The 19227-nt window shown below is 39.9% G+C and overlaps 1 protein-coding gene across 2 annotated transcripts in view; it reads right to left on the bottom strand.

The window, feature by feature from the left end:
• The window catches only part of ZFYVE9 (zinc finger FYVE-type containing 9), a 65039-nt gene that overhangs the window by 16199 nt on the left and 29613 nt on the right, over positions 1-19227 (bottom strand). For both annotated transcript variants that reach the window (XM_065673340.1, XM_065673339.1), the window contains exons 5-10: positions 16413-16512; positions 11368-11544; positions 10867-11036; positions 10231-10354; positions 8769-8891; positions 7393-7548 (exon numbers count right to left, since the gene is read on the bottom strand). In XM_065673340.1, coding sequence (XP_065529412.1) covers positions 7393-7548; positions 8769-8891; positions 10231-10354; positions 10867-11036; positions 11368-11544; positions 16413-16512 — 850 coding nt within the window. The remainder of the gene's footprint in view (positions 1-7392; positions 7549-8768; positions 8892-10230; positions 10355-10866; positions 11037-11367; positions 11545-16412; positions 16513-19227) is intronic.

The following is a 19227-nucleotide window of genomic DNA, read 5'->3' on the forward strand; positions in this document are numbered from 1 at the left end:
GTAATGGAGTGTTTGCATTTGAACTTAAGGCAGGCTCCAACATGCACATCAACTGGACAGTAATTGAAGGGTTTCTCCCTTTTACACAAGACACACACAGGCACACACACACTAGGTTTTAAGTACATAAAAACATGAGTCGCAAAAGTGCAACTCTGACACCCTCAGTAATACAAGTATGGTATTCAAGCTAAGCCTTCTCTATTTTTATGCTGCAAAACAGCCTAAAGACCATACATAAGCATTTAAAAATGCAAGAAAAATAAACACAGGATGTACTGTTTTGGCCAGCAAAGAAAAGGATAACTGATGAGTCCTTTCAGATCTGCCCTTACATCAGACCCCTGTGAAAGTCTCAAATGACAGCACCTCTCCACAAAACCAGCACCAGCATGACAATAATACAGCTGCTCCTGCCCTGCTCTGGAGATGTGGCCGTGCTACTTTGCACCCCTCCAAACAGACCACCTGGGCACAGCCACCACTAAGCATTACCTCCTTTACATGACCTTGGGACCTCCAGCTTTAAATACAGCTACCAGCAGGTCTTTAAGCAAAAGGCTCCTTCTATACTCCAGCTAACAAATAAGCTCAGGGCTTTCCCTGCTATTCAAACGTGTGGGCACCTTAATGGATTTATTTTGGTCTGTACCCACAAGGTGTTGCATAAACTGAGTTCTCAAGTTCCCTATTACAAGGTTGCTTCAGCAGCCCAGGCACCCCATGGCAGGGTGCAGCTCATTTGTACATTGCCACTGTCCTGTGAAGCTGGTCTGTCATTTTACAGATACACAGAGAGCTGCCACCATCGACCCAGATCATATTCCAGAACCCTTACAGTGGCTACTTCTGCAATGCTCAGCTGAGCATACTTGATGAAAAGTAGCTACTGGTCAAACCGAAGGACTAGCATGATTAATAGAGCCACATCAAATGCTGTCAGTTGCTGAAAAGCATCGATCCTGCCCATGTGCAAATGCCTTTCCCTGTCAGCCTGTGCTGTGACACTACTGCTTGCTCAGTGAATACACTGCTAATGCACCAACTCAGGCATCGTGCTGGTGAGTGCAAACCAATGTATCAATTAGTGCTCATGGAAAAGATTTTCACGTATCTAAAATAGCTGCTGGCACTTCTCTATCTCAGCACCACTCGTTTGCTTTTGCAGTTCCCACCTACCCTCACTAATCTCCTCTTCTTCATTTATAACTTCCTTTTCCTCTTCCCATCTGTTCTTACCCAAATAGAAGTTACAGGGCCTGATAGTAAAATTACTTGGTGAGGTTCTCACTTCCAACAACATGACCACAATAAACCTTCCTAACCTTAAAACATTTAAAGCATATGAACTGCTAAGCTGAACTGAACTGTGCACCCTTTTCTGATGCACCTTCAATGTGAAAGAGGCTCAGCAAAGTGAAGCTGTACAATGCCATACAGCTCTGAGACGTGTGATACTGCCCACTGGGATGACAAAGCAATCAGACATTTCCACTTGTGACTGATGCCAAGTGCTGCAGCAGAAGGGGATGACTACTTATGTTTTCCGTTCAGGAGATGGAGCTTCAAGGCTCCAGGCTTGGGATGCCTTAACAGGAATTTTTTCAACCAACAGAAACATGAAAACCCCCCTCAGAGTGGAATCTGCAACTCAGCTTTTCAGCACTGCGCTACCATAAGCCACAGCATTCACTGTAAGTTACTCCTTTTGACACATGCAACTGTCACAGTGGAAACTCCAATAGGTTACCACTAATAAAAGGAGAAACCATTGGGATTAGGTAGTTGTGCTGCAATTCATTGTTTATAAGAGCATGCAAGAGCCTGGCGTGTGGAGAGCACGGGAAGAATCAAGCATTTTCCTACACACCTCTATAGTGCCTTTTTTCAACCAGCAAACCCAAGTCAAAAAAGCCTCTCTGGGCTTTCAGCTTGTCCCACAAACATTTCTGCACCGACCAGGGCCTGTCAGCCTTTCCTCCCATGTCTCCAAGGGTGGTTCCAGGTCCACCGATAAGTTGCTATTACTGGCCTGACATGGTCAAACCCAACCCACTGCACTGTTACACATTTTAAGCTGTGTTTCAGAAGCTCAGAGGAAGCGTGGCTCTCAGAAAAGCTTTCAAACAAAGCTATCCTTCTCAAAAGCACGTCATTTACAAAATATCACAACTTCCTTTCTAGACAAGTAATCTCAGAGTGAACAGAAAGGTGCTTTTCCTTATATGAAGTTCTAGCACCTGACATCAGACAACTGACATTATTCAGAAGTGCCTGAAGTGTGAATGATGCATCTAAAGCAGCTCCGCAGGAGGTCAGTACTTACTCTCTTCTCAGGTATGCTGGGTTACCCTTGACTTTAAATCCTAAGCAGCTCTATAAAGTCCTTTAAAAAATCCCACACTTTTATCCACTGATGTGACTTTCTCTTCAGTCATGATCTATGCTGTTTTGAATTCTTCACCGAAGTATCTTCCCCTGATGAACAGTATACTTTGCATATCAGTCTGGCAGTCCCCTTTGGACTCAAATAAAAGAGTTTATACCAGGAAAGATAAAGAAAATAGATTCCTGCATTTGTTTATTGCCCTCAATATATAGTGAAGCCAGTTAGGTGCATTTATCAAAACCAGTAAGCTTAAATTCCTTATACATGCTTCATATCTTTTGGTTAATCCCAGATCAAAAAACATCCAGTCTCAGGGAAGGCATCTGTTGTGGCTTGGGCATCTGTATGGCCTCATTTGTCATCAGTAACAACCAAGAACTGCCAAGTACCAAACCCCATGCCAGCATCCTGAAAAGCCAAGTGTCTCAGTTCTGTAGCAAGAGATGCAAAGCAATAGTCACCTGGGAACAATCCTGCCAGATGGATTTTCTTCAAGAGCAAATGACCACAAAAAAGCAAAACAAACCCTGTCACTACCATACCAAGAGTGACAGAAAGATACAGAAGAGACAAGACCATGAATGCAACTTGATGACACAACACATCTGTAGCAGATCCCAACATTGAGAAAACCCATGAAACTCAACATTCAGCATTCTGACCATGCTCAGCATCTTTTAATTGAAACACATCAGCAAGTTATTTGTATTGGCAAGGGACATAATGCTTCACTTACTATCACCATGAGTAGCAGTTTCCAGCATCCAAAACTTCCTCAGACTACTCTGCAGCAGTCTTCCAATCAATCACTATCACACCTTGTACGATGTTTGATTTTCCACATTACACTTGCAGGGGTATAATTACTCACTCAGTTAATCTGTTCAGAACATCTGCATGGGCTTCTTTATATATCTACTCTGTATTAGCTACCACTTTATTTAATTAAAATCAGGCTGGGTAAAACACACACAAGACTGTGACTGGGATAGATCCATCCTGACCCTGAATATCCCCAAACCCAGGGCAATTACAAAGCTATTTCAAGCAGTTGCCGGATTTGCATTTTTGCTACAAAAGTAACAGTAGCATTTATTGTATTCCATCAAAGAGCTAATGCACTAGGGTGTATCTGGCAGCTCTATATTGACACATGCAACTGCTTCAAAGTACCCATTCAGACAGACAGAAGTTCTCATTTTTCCATTCACTAGACCTCCTGCCAGGCTTATAGCCAACAGACAAGGATAATCATGGGATTACTACTACAACAGTACAACTACTACAACCACAACAGAAATCATTAGCTTCCCATTTTTAAACAAGAAAAGCAGCACAGCGGGGAGTTTGATGACAGAGGGGCCACAGGAAAAATAAAATGATGGAAACTGAACAGCAATTAATAGTTGCCTTAATTAACAGCTTTACAATCCATAACTCACTTGCATACAGCCTATAGTGAAAACTGCCATTTTTCCTTCAAAACCTCTCTGCTGTTTTACTATTATAAAGTCCTAATACCAGACCATAGCTTGAGGTTGAGGACTTCCAGTAACAAAACTAAGGAAGGTTGGTGCTGCAGCAGCCTGACATCTTACCCATGCTGAAACAGGAAACAAATCTGAAGGACAAACTGCAAAGCATTGAGTGTGCAGATTAAATGCCCCTGCCTGCAGGTCTGGAGGCTGAGCTCTGCTGCTGTCACTACCTGCACATGCAAGAGCCATGCTCTGAAAGCAATACCTAGCACAGAGGAAAGGACTCAGCCTCAAGAAACAAGTTATCCCCCAAGGAAAGCAGAAACATCTGCACATACGAGTCTGTGCTTCTAGGCTTGAATGTAGAATTCAAACTTGAGCAAGAAAAGCTGATAGATATGACTCATGAAAAAATAATGTGCCATAGATATGGGCTCTAATTAAATAAACAAAAAGGGAATGTTGTATTTTTCAGCAGAAAACAAAACCAACAAGAAACCCCAAATCACTCTGCAACAAAATCAACATTGCTAAATGCAATTCTTGTTTCCATTCCAGTAAAAGCATATTGTATGTGTCTTTTTGTTTTATGACTTTTTAAGAACACATTTACTAAGGGAGATAAATAAAAACATCCATCAAAGTAATTTCAGTTTCCTGACGGCAAAATAAATTTAAACTACTACGTTATATAATGAACAATGAAACTGTCAAGCAGTGTTTCAAATAGTCTCTGACTTCTAATGGGAATTCTCATTTACTCTAAATGTCCATCATCTAATTGCCAGGAGAGGTGCAGTACCTCTGAAATGAACAACTTCAGAAGCATGGTTCCATCTCTAACAGCATGGAAACTACCAACCACTTCCAAGGGATTACAAGCATCAAACTGAAACCCCTCCAGCATCACATCCTTGTGTCCCTGGCTGAATGACGCTTAAAACAGCCAGAGTTGAAAGTACCCTAATATATACTTCTCCCTCTCAAAGAAACATGACTTGGAAAGAAAAAAGGAAGGGTACTGGGAGAGTGCATTACGAAGTGCAGTGTGAATTTATCAAGGTGCTATGTTCTACAAAAACTTCAGTGCAGTTTGGTATTACATAGCAACTCAAGGTGTGTGTCTGCTTCTACTACATGTCTGATACATAACACAGAGCAAATCTGACCAAAAGAACATTACACATTAAGTGGAATTCTTATACAGTGAAATTTGGTTTCTCATTAAGAATTGTACAATAGAAGCTTTTTGCACCAGTGCAATTGTAGGTTATCAAATTACTACCACTACAGCACCAAAAAAAGGATTCCAAATACATTATGTAGGAGTCATAAATTATGTATTTCTGTAGTGTGATTATACAGAACTTCATTGCAATATACACACCAAGCTGGATTTTATATCTGCAATATCCATGCACACGCTCATGCACTCAATTTTTCATATATATCTCCCTCAGTATAACAACATAATTAGAATATAAAGCGTTGCAAGTAAAGTGAGGTTTAGAAAGGTTTTGTTTCCAGTTTACACAAGATCCAATTACGACACGTGATAATAGTACCTCATGAACCTAACAACCTCTCTGGACAAGCTAACTTTTGCCCTACCAAGACATTTTAGGAAACAAAGATCTTTTTCATTATTTTATTAAAATATTGGGAAGGTATCGCAAATGATATGCAGAACCCTTTGTAATGTATTTTCAGCATATAACCTTAATGTGATGCCATTTCACCTCTGGAAAGCTATCTTTATTTTATAATCAGTGGAACCAAATACTTGGTTCCAATACTTGGCCGCATCTGGAATATTGCATCCAGTTCTGGGCCCCTCTGTTCAAGAAGGACAGGGAATTGCTTGAAGGAGTCCAGCGCAGAGCCACAAAGATGATTAAGGGAGTGGAACATCTCCCTTATGAGGAGAGGCTGAGGGAGCTGGGTCTCTTTAGCTTGGAGAAGAGGAGACTGAGGGGTGACCTCATCAATGTTTACAAATATGTAAAGGGTAGGTGTCAGGATGATGGAGCTAGGCTTTTTTCAGTGATATCCAGTGATAGGACAAGGGGCAATGGGTGTAAACTGGAGCACAGGAAGTTCCACGTTAACATCAGGAAGAACTTCTTTACTGTAAGAGTGACAGAGCACTGGAACAGGTTGCCCAGGGGGGTTGTGGAGTCTCCTGCACTGGAGATATTCAAGGCCCGCCTGGACAAGTTCCTGTGTGATGTACTGTAGGTTACCCTGCTCTTGCAGGGGGGTTGGACTAGATGATCTTTTGAGGTCCCTTCCAACCCTTGGGATTCTGTGACTTGCATTTGTCCTTATGCAATAATTTTTGAATTCTAAGGTTCAACAACAGCAAAAAGTAGAAGCCCATTCACATAGCAAATGTAAAAAGTATAAATGTTTACATAATGCAATCTTGCAGTTGAGGTAGCAAACTCAAAATTTAGGGATAATTTCTGCAGTGCCTTACGGTTCATTCCAGGCACACCTATGTATGTACTTGTAGTAGTTTGTAATATAAATACTATCTCCATAATGTGGCAATAGAGACACACACTGCGGGAATCAAATTTCTGAACCACCTGATTTGAGGATATTTAATATATTATCCTTCCAGTATCTGAAGGGGGCCTACAAGGATGCTGGAGAGGGACTCTTCACTAAGGACTGTAGTGATAGGACAAGGGGTAACGAGTTAAAACTTAAACAGGGGAAGTTTAGATTGGATATAAGGAGGAATTTGTTTACTGTAAGGGTGGTGAGGCACTGGAATGGGTTGCCCAAGGAAGCTGTGAATGCTCCATCCCTGGCGGTGTTCAGGGCCAGGTGGGACATAGCCTTGGGTGACATGGTTTAGTGTGAGGTGTCCCTGCCCATGGAAGGGGGGTTGGAACTGGATGATCTTAAGGTTCTTTCCAACCCTAACTATTCTATGATTCTATCCACAAGGATTCTCAACATTTTCTTTTTGTATCTTTAAAAAAGCTACCCTGACTTCAAGCTGAAAGAAAAATAATTATTAGAAGTAATGTCATTAGTGTACCCATGAGCCCTGCTGAGTACCCGACTACGCCTACTGCTAAATGAAGTACAGTACTAATTTCAGATAGGATAGCTGTATTCAGACTCCTACCCTAGCACCTAGCAGAAGCTGCCAGAGCAGACAGTCATCAACGGCTGCCGAACACAAAATTGCCACAGGCAGAGTCCCCCTGCTCCATTGCCATAATAGTCTATGCATGGCCTTTACAGCCCAAACCTCTTTGTTCTGCTGGCACCCAGAGGATGGCTGGAAGATCTTTGGAGCAGCTCTCCAGGTTACCAGCACTTCATTTGGTGAGATGAATGTAACACTGGATAATAATAGCAACTCCCCATCTTCCTACTGATTTTAATGCTTATTCACTTTTTTTATTCTTTTATACAAAAATAGCCATTAGCAAAATGACAAAAATGTGATTATCTGACCCAGTACAAGCATCTATTCAAGCCACTTTTAACAGAGAGTATTCCTACCTGCTAAGGCATCCCGATAAAGTTGCACAAAATGGTTAAAGATATCCTTAGGCAAACATTTCTCATCAGGCAAACACTGCAAGAGAATGACTATCTCTGACTGTCCCACTGCATGCATGCCTTTTGTAGTGAAACACCAGCACTTCCTGTTCACATCTGCAGAGAGGAAAACGTGGATCAGAACAGAAGATGAAAATTTCATAAAATATGCCTCAAATTCACTATATGAAAATAGCTCTTTCAAAAATCACTTTTACAGCATCTTTCATTGTGATATCTGTCTCACAGACAAATAAGGTTCTAAATCCGTTGCCTTGCAAGAAAGCACAACTAAAACAAAAGCAGCTCAATTATTCCCTGTTTACAGCTGAGGAGTAAAAGCATTACGGTTTCCAGTCAGATCTTGGGATTAACTTTTAGCAGTTTCTGTATCCCAATTAAAGGCAGCATTTAAACAGGAATGAAGGAACCTGGGAAAAGGCCAGGCTGTTGACTGCGTACCACAATCTTGACAGCTAAACCCATTTTAGACAGTCATGTCTCTCTCAAGATGGATAGCTGGATGTTAGGTATTTTCATGAGAAATCACTATGTTGTTCTGCTTCACATGAATGTTAGTGATGACACATGCTCCAAGCATCACAATTCATTTGTTGAGAGCACAAAGTTACTGAAATAAAATGTTCCATCTAATATGTATATATATGCACAGTAATGACATTTTTATATGTATGCATAAAAACTGTACTGCTATCTAACCAGATGCTGAAAGGTTTATAAACATCTTAATTTCTTGTATGAAATTTTCACATAAACAAAACATTTTACTGCAAAATTGTCCTTCTCAATTTCTCAAACAATGTTTTCTTATCCAGCACAGATTGACTGAGGTACTAACATGGCAAGCCATCTGTATGCCTCCCCATTCATTCCTCCCTCTCCCTGCACAGGTACATGCACATGCACACACATAGTATAGAAAAGAATAGAGTAGTGGAATGGAACCTGTGTATTACTATGGGATCCCATCTGCTTTTTCCAGAATGGGATGACAAGCAAATGAGCTAAGCAACAAAGGAGAAACTGGTGATACAACACCTTGCCCTACCAATTCCATAGACAAAACCTCTCTCCAGACCCGAGACTGAAGGCTCTATCAGTCTAGTTTGTATTTTCTATACAACATTTTCTGTATTTATATCTAAGCCACTGAAAAAGAGCCTTTTGTAATGTACCTTAATACGGCTAAGTACAGTTTTCAATCGATGCACATTTTCAAACTAGCCTACCAAATAAATACACTGCTGTTCCTACTAATAACACAGGTAACAGTTTCCCCCTCATAGCCCAATCCTTACTTAATAATAAAAACTTACAATTTACTATTTTTACCATGGACAGCAAATTAGCATTTAAAACAAATACAAGAGGGTCAGGGCCACCATCCTCCAGCTGCTGCATGACAGAGATCTGAGAAGGCCTCTCTTCTACAGCATAGTCTGAGAAAGAAACAAGTAAACACATAATTTATGCACTTTCTGTGCGTTAGCTACTAGGAAGATAATGAAGAGGGGAGAAATATATAAACTAATGTATTCCATAAATCATAGAAGGTCAAAATCCAGTGTAAAATGGATCCTGCCATAAAACTTCAAAGATGTTTGTAGTGTCCCTCTGTGATTAAGACCCAGATGACTAGCAAATTAACATTTTTTCATCCATGTGGCTATAATCTACTCTGCATTTAAGATATAACAAAAAACAGTTACACTGGTAAAAAAAGATTTTTGAAAGAAATGTATTACCTTTCCAGCTAGAATGATCTAGAAAGAAAGGTAATTTTGCTTTCTAATGTGAAAATTTTAAATTCTTCTTAAAATAGAACTAGAATATAAAAAATATCATGCTGCAAAGAAAATCTGGTATGTGACAGCATATGAAACAACATTAACTTAGCATACAAAATACAATTTATGTGAGGTTATCTACATAAAAGCTGAAAAGTCTATTCTAGTTTTACTCCTTTTTTGAGGAGATCGAATAATCAGACACCCATATGAACAGGGTGAGTTATGAGCTAAGACAGGATAGAACAGATTTGTTTTGAAATTCAATGCTGCTCACATTTTGGTTTTGACACTATCCTGCAATAAAAGGTTACTTTCAGATGCCATTTTAAAATGCATTGAGTCAGTAAAATATTTAATAGGAATAAAAAAATGAAAAAAATTAATCCCAGGAATGTATTAAAGGATGTCGTGAATCAGACTGTGGAAAGCAACTGTCAGATAAACAAATATATACTTCTTTTTAATCTTATAAAAATAACGTTTTATTTCTCTGAATTCTCCTCTATTTGGGTACTCTGGAAGGGGACATCACAATTACTAAAAGCTTCATTCTGGGCCAAGATGTACAGTAGTGCTGTTGAATGCAGTGCTTGGGGATGCCTCAGACAGAGAGGATGATCCAAAAGAATTTCAGAGGAGGGAAGCATGAATATTCATAAGGCTAATTAAAATGTATCTCTGTGTGAAACATTCCCCACAGTCCGATTAGTGAAGAAATTAGCCCACATTTCTGGACTGAAGTTAATTTTCTTTTTGCTTTCTGTTTTACTTCTTACAGTAATTTCATGGCAAGACAGGGTTTTTCCTGGATTCCAGTAAGTACCAATGGTGTAAAGGACTGTCACAACATTTAGCTAAAAGTACTTAATGTAAATCTCTTCAACTACTCAGCATATTGCCAGCATCTTATTTTTAAGATCAGCAGAGTAACTATTAGGTTAAGCACAACTGGTAAGCATAAAAGCTAGCTGCCAAATTATACCCTCACCTCCTTTTACTCCAGTGGAGATGAGAATTGGAGGAAGACCATCTTCAGGAATTAGGTTCATTGCACTGCCAACAGGACTGCCAACCTGAGTTATATTTCCCGAGAATACAGAAGCATTATCAGTCTACAAGAAGCAAACAAAAAAGGATGATGTTACAAAAGTAATAATGATAAATATATAAGAGCTGGCTAGCTGGATTACTAGATGTAGGTGAAGGAGTCTGTGTTTGCTTGAGAACTAGAAGCACCAAGTCATTTGGCACTTTAATCCTCCTGTATATGAACTACTCCTAAAAGTCTGCTTAGACAGAGAGTGCACTCCCCTTCTCTAGCACTACACACACCCATTTCTTCACAAAATCTAAATGTACCTATGCCCATCTGAACTTTTGTGAAGTCTCAATTCCACTCACATGGGGTATGGTAGATTTAACATAGTTAGGTTGTACCTGCACACATTTTATAAGAAGTGTCACAGTTTTTCTGCTTTGTGCTATGACAGTCTTGTTTCAAACTCCTTACTGACCAGGACACGGCTTCTTTAAAACATGCATTACATAAGTATCTTTCACACACAGGCTACACAACCAAAGCAAGCTTGGTATTTCTGTGGTGAAGAGCAGAACACTTCCTTACTTCTGCTGCTGAAGTGTTGTTGTTGACAGGCTTTGATGGATCATGCGACACTGCTAAGGTTCCTGTGGAAGTTGTCCCAGCTACTGTCAGTTTTGCTGCATCAGCAACTTCTCCATTGGGTAATATGCCATCAGCAAACCAAACACGCCTTTGTTCTCTAGGTTGAGCCACTAGAGAGAACATAAAAAACAGGATTTAAGATCTCACAGCAACATTGACTGGAAATTTGAGTACAGAAGGGCAAAATGGAAAAAATTAATAAACAGAGAAATATGAACTGGAAAGGGCTTAAGACATCATCTAGTGCATTGCCTATGGCAGCATCATGTATAAACACATCTGCTGAGAATAATTTACTTGTCCTTAAAAAACCTTATGTTCCTACTGAGGGCAGGAATATCACAACTGGCTGTAGCTAGAGTATTTGGAATGGATGAAGTACAGATATTCTTTCCAAATTCTTGCTATAGGCAAATTGAAACAAAAAAGAAGCACTCTTACCTTCTGCTCCAGGATGCTTTAAAACTCCCACGGGTACCATGACAGTGGGAGGCGGAGAGCTCAGGGCGCCCGAGGCCTGAGCCTGCTGCAAAGGAGGGATAGTAGAACAGTATTCAGCAGGATTGTTAGGGTTAGGACTCTGGCTTGAGGCACTCATCATGTTCTCCCAGGCTTGTGCTGAAGCAAACAAAGAACAAGAAACATGAACACAAAGGAAGGTATCTAACAATCCAAAACACTGTGTTAAACTCTCACCTACGGTAGGTATGGACCCTACAACCTTCCAAAGACCATCTCTCTTCCTTTATTTAAAAGCCCAGGACATTTCATTAGTTAAACAAGAAAATACACAGCAGGAAGAGAAACAGCACTGGTCCTGTGCAACAGAAGTAGCAGTTCATATAGAAATATTTTCTGAAAATTATACTTTATGTATGAAGCTTAGTTCCTCATGCTTCATTTTGTGTCTTCTTCAAAAGATTTACCTGAAAAAAAATAGTACTTCTATATATGTATATTTATCACACTGTATGGACAGATGGATATTCCTCTTACAAATGTTTTATAACCCACAGGACACTTCAGCAGATTTACATTTTGTATATGAGAAAAACCATCTTACATTTCTTTATATCCAGGGCAGATCAGTACAGATCAACAACTTATATTCTTAACTATATATATAAAAACAACTTATGCTATTCATTCTGAAGGTACGACTTGAGCTTTAATTCAACTGGCCAAACAGTAACACATAAAACTGCTTTGTCAAGAACATCCATCACAGTGAAATCTCCCCTCTAGCTAGTGAAACAGACTGTATCTCCACAGTACTACTTCTTTTTCATCTATAAAGAAGGCTTGTAGCTATGGAAGGTACCAGAAAATTCATGTGTACTTGCACCTTCAACCATATTAGTATGCTACAATTAATGCATTTCCCTAGTCAGACATAAATATCATGTCACCTGTACACTCAGAGCAGCTATGCCTGAATAAATCATGTGCATCTTTTGGTTCCTTTGGCTATAAATTGGCAGAAAACCAAGGTGAAAATAACAAGACCAAAAACCCCGAACAGAACACAACAGAACATAAACCCCGCCTGCTTCCTCTCATCAACCTGCAAAACCGATGGAGTGAAATGCCTGCCAATGGAAAAGATACTGACATGGCCATTTAAGAAGATTAATTAAATTGAAGTATTTCTGCAACAGCAATTCTGTTTTCATTTGGAGTATAGGGCCTGGAAGAAGGAACTGTTAAAGATGCACAAAAAAAAAGTTACATCTCTAGGATCCCTTTGTTAGAAAGGTCAAAGCATGGTAAAAGAACTTCTAAAGCCTTGTCTAAATCAAGCAAAGTGCCAATTCAGGGTATCTACCAATTGAAAACATAATAAAAAAGCACGGGAAACTTTTTAAACACAGCCTGGCAATGGAAAAGTGCCAGAAAACATACAGCCCTCCCCACACACCTCAGTGAAACACAAACCAGATACCAAGCAACCAAATAACTACTTTGAAAGCAGAATTCCTACCCCTGGTTCCAAGACTGAGCAAAGATTAATGCTTAACCTGCTGCATTGAGTGGAAAAAAACCCCAAAACTGTACCCACAAAGAAACTGCAGCGATCAGGAGGGATCAGATATGATCAGGCTACAAGTTAACTAACCAGTAACAAAAAGCATCATCACACAGCACTGCAGCAGGCATAGAAACAGAGAGGTAGCCCAGGGCAAGTCCACCTAAGCATGCAGCAGCACTCTCCCTGTAATAAACCAAGCAGTGGTGTCACTGTTTGCTGCCATTACTGTGCATCTGTCCTGGCAACAGGACAGAAAGGCTTTTAAAAGGAAATCATTATAATATGATCAATTTTATTATTCCTTTTTACAAGAACATTTCTGGTTTCAACTGAAATATTTTCAGATTCTTCCCTTCCCCCAGATGAAAACAAATCCTACTCACCACCAAAAGGAGCCAGCTGCCTTTTTTCAGGTGTATGTGTAATTCCTTGGTTTTGTACACCTTGACATACGTAACTTTCTCCATCTCAAAATGTCGTATTTTACCACCCCTTCAACATCAATGTCAGAACTTGGTTTCAGTTTTTAGATATTATAACCTAAAATTTCCTATCATCTTATACATTTGGCCTACATCAAAGAATTATTAGTACTCAAGACCTACCACTGATTAATCTTTAAACTCTTTGAAACTGGAAAAAATTGTTCCTGTTTAATAACATAACATGAACACGAATGAATGAACATGAATGAACATGAGCCGGCAGTGTGCGCTCACAGCCCAGAAAGCCAACTGTATCCTGGGCTGCATCAAAAGGAGCATGACCAGCAGGTCGAAGGAGGTGATCCTGCCCCTCTACTCTGCTCTTGTGAGACCTCACCTGGAGCATTGTGTGCAGTTCTGGTGTCCTCAACATAAAAAGGACATGGAACTGCTGGAACAAGTCCAGAGGAGGCCACGAGGATGATCAGGGGACTGGAGCACCTCCCGTATGAAGACAGGCTGAGGAAGTTGGGGCTTTTCAGCCTGGAGAAGAGAAGGCTGTGTGGAGACCTCACAGCAGCCTTCCAGTATCTGAAGGGGGCCTATAAGGATGCTGTGAAGGGACTCTTCATTAGTGACTGTAGTGACAGGACAAGGGGTAATGGGCTAAAACTTAAACGGGGGAAGTTTAGATTGGATATAAGGAAGAAATCCTTTACTGTAAGGGCGGTGAGGCACCGGAATGGGTTGTCCAGGGAGGTTGTGAATGCTCCATCCCTGGCGGTGCTCAAGGCCAGGCTGGATAGAGCCTTGGGTGGCATGGTTTAGTGTGAGGTGTCCCTGCCCATGACAGGGGGGTTGGAACTAGATGATCTTGAGGTCTTTTCCAACCCTAACTATTCTATGATTCTATAAACTGCTTGCTAATTTTGGATGCTCATCTCAAGCTATCATGGTTCAAACCCAACCACAAAGTTCATTCACTCACTCCCCCCCTCCTTTTTTTTCTCCCTCTTTCTTTCCTTCTCCCCCCCCGCCCCCCCCAACTCTTCCCTCTCCCGAAGGGATGGGGAGGAGAATTGAGAGAATGTAACTCCCACGGGTTAAGATGAGAACAGCCCAGTAACTAAGGTATAACACAAATCACTGCTGCTGCCACCAATGATAACAATGATAAGAGAAAATAACAAGAGAAGAGAATCGACACCACCACCGAACGAGTTTGATCCCCCCGAAGAGAGACCGTGCTCTTCTGGGTAACTCCCAGTTACCTCCCTGGGCATGACGTGCTGTGGTATGGAATGCCTCTTTGGCTAGCTTGGGTCAGGTGTCCTGTCTCTGCTTCCTCCCGGCCTCCCCTCATCCCCAGCAGAGCATGAGACTCACAGAGTCCTTGGCCAGAATAAACATTACTTAGCACCAACTAAAAACGATCGGTGTTATCAGCTCTCTGCCCAGGCTGGAAGTCAAAACACAGAGCTTGCACTAGCTACTAAGAAGGAGAAAAACGGCTACTGGTAAACCCAGGACACAAGCCTAAGCACTCAGCTACTTTCAACCAAACCTGCATAATACTGAACTTCTTTGGAGAAAATTAAAGCTATGAACTGTTAAGCTTAGCCAGACCCTTAGCAAATCCAAAGATCTTTCTGAAACCAGCAGCCCGAATAATCTACTATACAGTAACATGTAAAGATACTGTCAAAATTGCTCTGTCTGAATGCTGACATAATACAGCATTTTTCCAGCTACTTCCTGGTTGTAACTACAGCAGCCATCTTTGATAAAAGTCTCCAAAGTTTAACTAAACATTGGTAGCAATGGAGATTCCATGATTCCAAGTTTGCACTAAGAACCTGGATTTGTCTATTTCTCATTCTACCTTCTGCATGTTCAGTTGTGCCTGTTGGACCTTCCTCCACAACTGAAGTAACTTCGATCATCAGGTTCCAGTTATCCAAAGACCATTAATAAACTGAAGACAGTGCCTGGAACTTCTCACAGTGAGACAGGATTTCTCATGATTTAAGCACTCACATGGATACTTTCTCAACCTAATCCAATTTTTCTATCTTCTCAATTCAAGACAGAAGAGGTGAACACTGAGTCTTTCAGCAATGGCCATCTCAGGCTCATGGACATGAAGTTGACTGGGCAGCATCACCACCCAAAGTCAGCACAGGAAGTTCTTGAAATTATCAAAGGCCTCAAGATACAGTGGGAAGAATAGTCTGTGTTTGCCCCTATTTAAACCACGTATCTGCAATGTTAACAATATAAAGCACAAAATTCAGAATCGATTCCATGGCCTTCTGGTCAAACCCAAACAAAAGTCTTTCCTTACATCAAGCAGAGATAATATAACTTCTTCTTTGTTCTACTTGTTAACTTCCTAACTACTTGTGACCTCTCTCATATGTCCCATGTTTACATCAGGCTTTTAGAAACAGCACCATCCTGGGTTTGACAGACTCTCCAGTAATGTGCCCAAAGCAATAATCCCAACTCAGTTGTCCGCAGTTGTGGACAGGCTTTTAGATAAGACGTCCTACTCTAGCACCAAGGAGTTAAGGAGGAAGAAGAGCTGGATTAATCTGTGGATAAAGACTACTTTCCCAGTTTCCTATAGTGCATAATCTAGAAGAGGGACAATTGCATGAATCTTCTCTTTGGCATCCAGTAAAAAAGTGTAACAGGTTAACTACTCAGGCATCAAAGGACAGACAGCAGGCACCTGAATTAAAAAACCAAAAAGCTACCAAAGCCAGTCTCTGCAATGCTGGTATAGCTCTCACAAATTAAAGCTCTCAAACTCATTGCAACCTTACCAGTTTTTACCTTTCGTTAACTATATTTAGTTTAGTAATCCCTGCTCTCCACAGAGCTCCCATGCTGGTCTCTCCAGGGCTTTCACTGTTTTAGAATACTTACCCATTCAAACAAGGTATTTTGATTTATTTTCTTTAATAGCATCACTGCAGCTCAACACAAAGCCAGTAAAATGCTGCACCTCAGATTCTCTTGCCACTTACCATTCATTAGTACAGAATGGCAGATTACACACACTCTGGCTTCCTTTCGATCCATGTACAGCAACTTGCACTTCAGGCTACAGCATGCTGCGCAAAAAACCTGGAATCAAAGGGGAAACACCTTCAGTGCTGTTCAGAAGATGTGATGAACTGATTGTGTTCAGACAAGTGAATATCTGTAAAGCTCAAGATGTGGAAAATAAGGAAGTTAATTATCAGTATCTTGCTCTTAAAGCCACAGTGACTAATACCTGCCCAGGATGCCCTTCCTACTAATCCTGATGAAGCAGTATTACATGGAACACATAGATGCATGCTGTCCTGATACCGCACTATGGCATTTTCAAAATATGTTTGGCATACATGACATTGGGTTAATAAATTCCTGCCACTTTACTCATTGAATTAACCATCTGGGAATTAATTTCAGTCTTAGAAAACGTATGAGTACTTTCTAGAACCAACTGTGTCTAAATGCACAAGTTCTCTCTACATAAGACATTGCTATGGCACAGATTAATTCAAACAGGTCATTTTTCTCTGCAACAGGGCAATTTATATGTATTAGCAACTCTAGCTGTTTAATCTCTTCATATATAACAAGCTATTCCTCAACTGAGACTTAATTGAGCAGTAATGTATCAGAAAGTGTTCAATATATAGGCATTTTAAAAAGCTGAATGACATTGGAACTATAAGAAAATCTTGCTCGATATTATTAAAAAAAAAAAAAAAGCAGCTCGTATTTAAATGATTACAAAAAACTACAGCATCTCAACACTGGAGAGAAATCAGGAATTGCATTTTACACACACTGGCTGCTAAGGGGAGAGATCTGGTGCAAAACCCCTGGAAGGACAACCTCCTGTAGAGATGCTGTAGCATCACTAGTGCTTCTCACGTGAACCAGCTCTAACAATTCCCCAGTCCTGGGCAGGAAACAGTCTTGAGGCTTCCTCCAGACAAGCAAAACCATAAAACATGAGCATGACTTGCGCACCAAAACAAACACTTGCATGCAGATATGATCCTATAACAGCCACTTCCATCTCAAAATCCTGCAGAACAGACAAATCAGGCTGCCCTAATGATTGATTTGATTTAAATAATAGTCTTTTCTTTATTTAAAAGGTTAAAGTTCAGGTGACATGAAGACACTGATGAACACCCATTTCATGCAGAGAGGTAATATCACACTCAGGAAACCTAGAAACAGCAGCAGCAGCCACCCTGAGTTCAGATATCAAAAGAGATTTTCAAATTTCAATTCTAGATGGATATTATATCTACAATTCATTATGCAATCAAAAAAATTATTCCATCATCACTTCAGCAGTGGTATTTCTGTAATATAGACAAGAAGCTACATAGGATTATCATATATAAATGTATGTAAGCCTACCTAAACTTCAGCTGAGTTAAGGATCACACCAAACTATGACCACTTAGCAGCCTGTTCCATTTGCAGTCTTTTAGCGGCAAGTGTTTAAAATAAGCACATATAAAATAAGCTCTGATTTCACCATGAGAACTGAAAATCAAATGTGAAGAAAGAAGAGCTCACCCTGCCTCATTTCAACCAGTTTAAATGTTTCCTAATTATGTCAACTTAAACATTTCAGAAACAAAATAGAAGTGTGTGCACGCTGGCATTTTTATGCAAAAAATAAACTCAACCCTTTTGCATATGTGAAAATCTTTAAAAGTCATTTAAAAAAAGCAAATGTACTTTAAAAATCTCATTTCTGCATTTACACATTAACCCAATTTACAAGCATTCTAGGGAGTATTAATAACAACATCACAGCATATTTTAGAGACATTTGACATCATTTTAGCTCTCTGGGAGAAACTTCCAATTGAAAGTTCAATATTGAACATGGAAAAAAATCAATGTCTTCAACCATAAATGAAGGATCTACACAAATTAATACCTAATTTAGCACCCTTTATGCATTTAGGACACATTGTGCATTCAGCAAAGCTCCCAAGTGCAATGATCTAATATTAGGAGAGAAAATAGAAGCCATGATAGAACACCTATACCTCCTTTCTTCGGCTGCATCAGCCTTCTAACAGTAGTAATGCTGAGGAAGAACACAATCCAGCACAAGTGATAATTCAGTCTTGTTATTAACAACCACCAAGTCACTATCTCAGTATATCATGCTACAGAAGAATAACACCGCAGTGTCAAAGTGAGTTTCTATTATTAGAGCTTTCAGGTTCACTGGGAGTTATTAAAGCATTAGTTGCTAGGGGGTTTGGTGGGGTTTTTAATATATTTTTGTGGAAAACTATAGCTTTGGTTGCCAGTATAAAAATGAAATATAAATGTTCTGGTTTTCCTATCAAGGATGATTGTTTCATGTGACAATAGAAAATGCTAAATACATTAAGGTAAAATAAGGTAAAATTTATGAATGTGTTCACATACATTCTTCAGGGTATGAATTTTAATTCAGAATTTACTGTAAGTGTATTACTTTCTACCATTCCCCTGAGGTTCAGATCGTCCATTAATTTTGCAATTATTAGCCTGAAATTAAAAGCCGAGGCAGACTTCCCAGGTGCCACTCACCTATTTTTAAATGCAATTTTCATTCCCAAGTGAAACAGATACATTCACTCCTACCAGAATGATTTGCCACGATGCAAATGGAAAAAATGGATGCCAGAAAGCTTTAAAAGGAACTGTTGTGCTAAAGCTTTTGTTCAGAAATATTTAGTCCCATGGCTTCCCTTGAAACAATAAATTGCAAGAGCTGATTCTATGATTCTGTTAAAATGTGATCTCAATTCTTTAAATGAGATT

Source organism: Lathamus discolor, chromosome 3, assembly GCF_037157495.1.
Source record: "Lathamus discolor isolate bLatDis1 chromosome 3, bLatDis1.hap1, whole genome shotgun sequence".
In the NCBI taxonomy this organism is placed as follows: domain Eukaryota; kingdom Metazoa; phylum Chordata; class Aves; order Psittaciformes; family Psittacidae; genus Lathamus; species Lathamus discolor.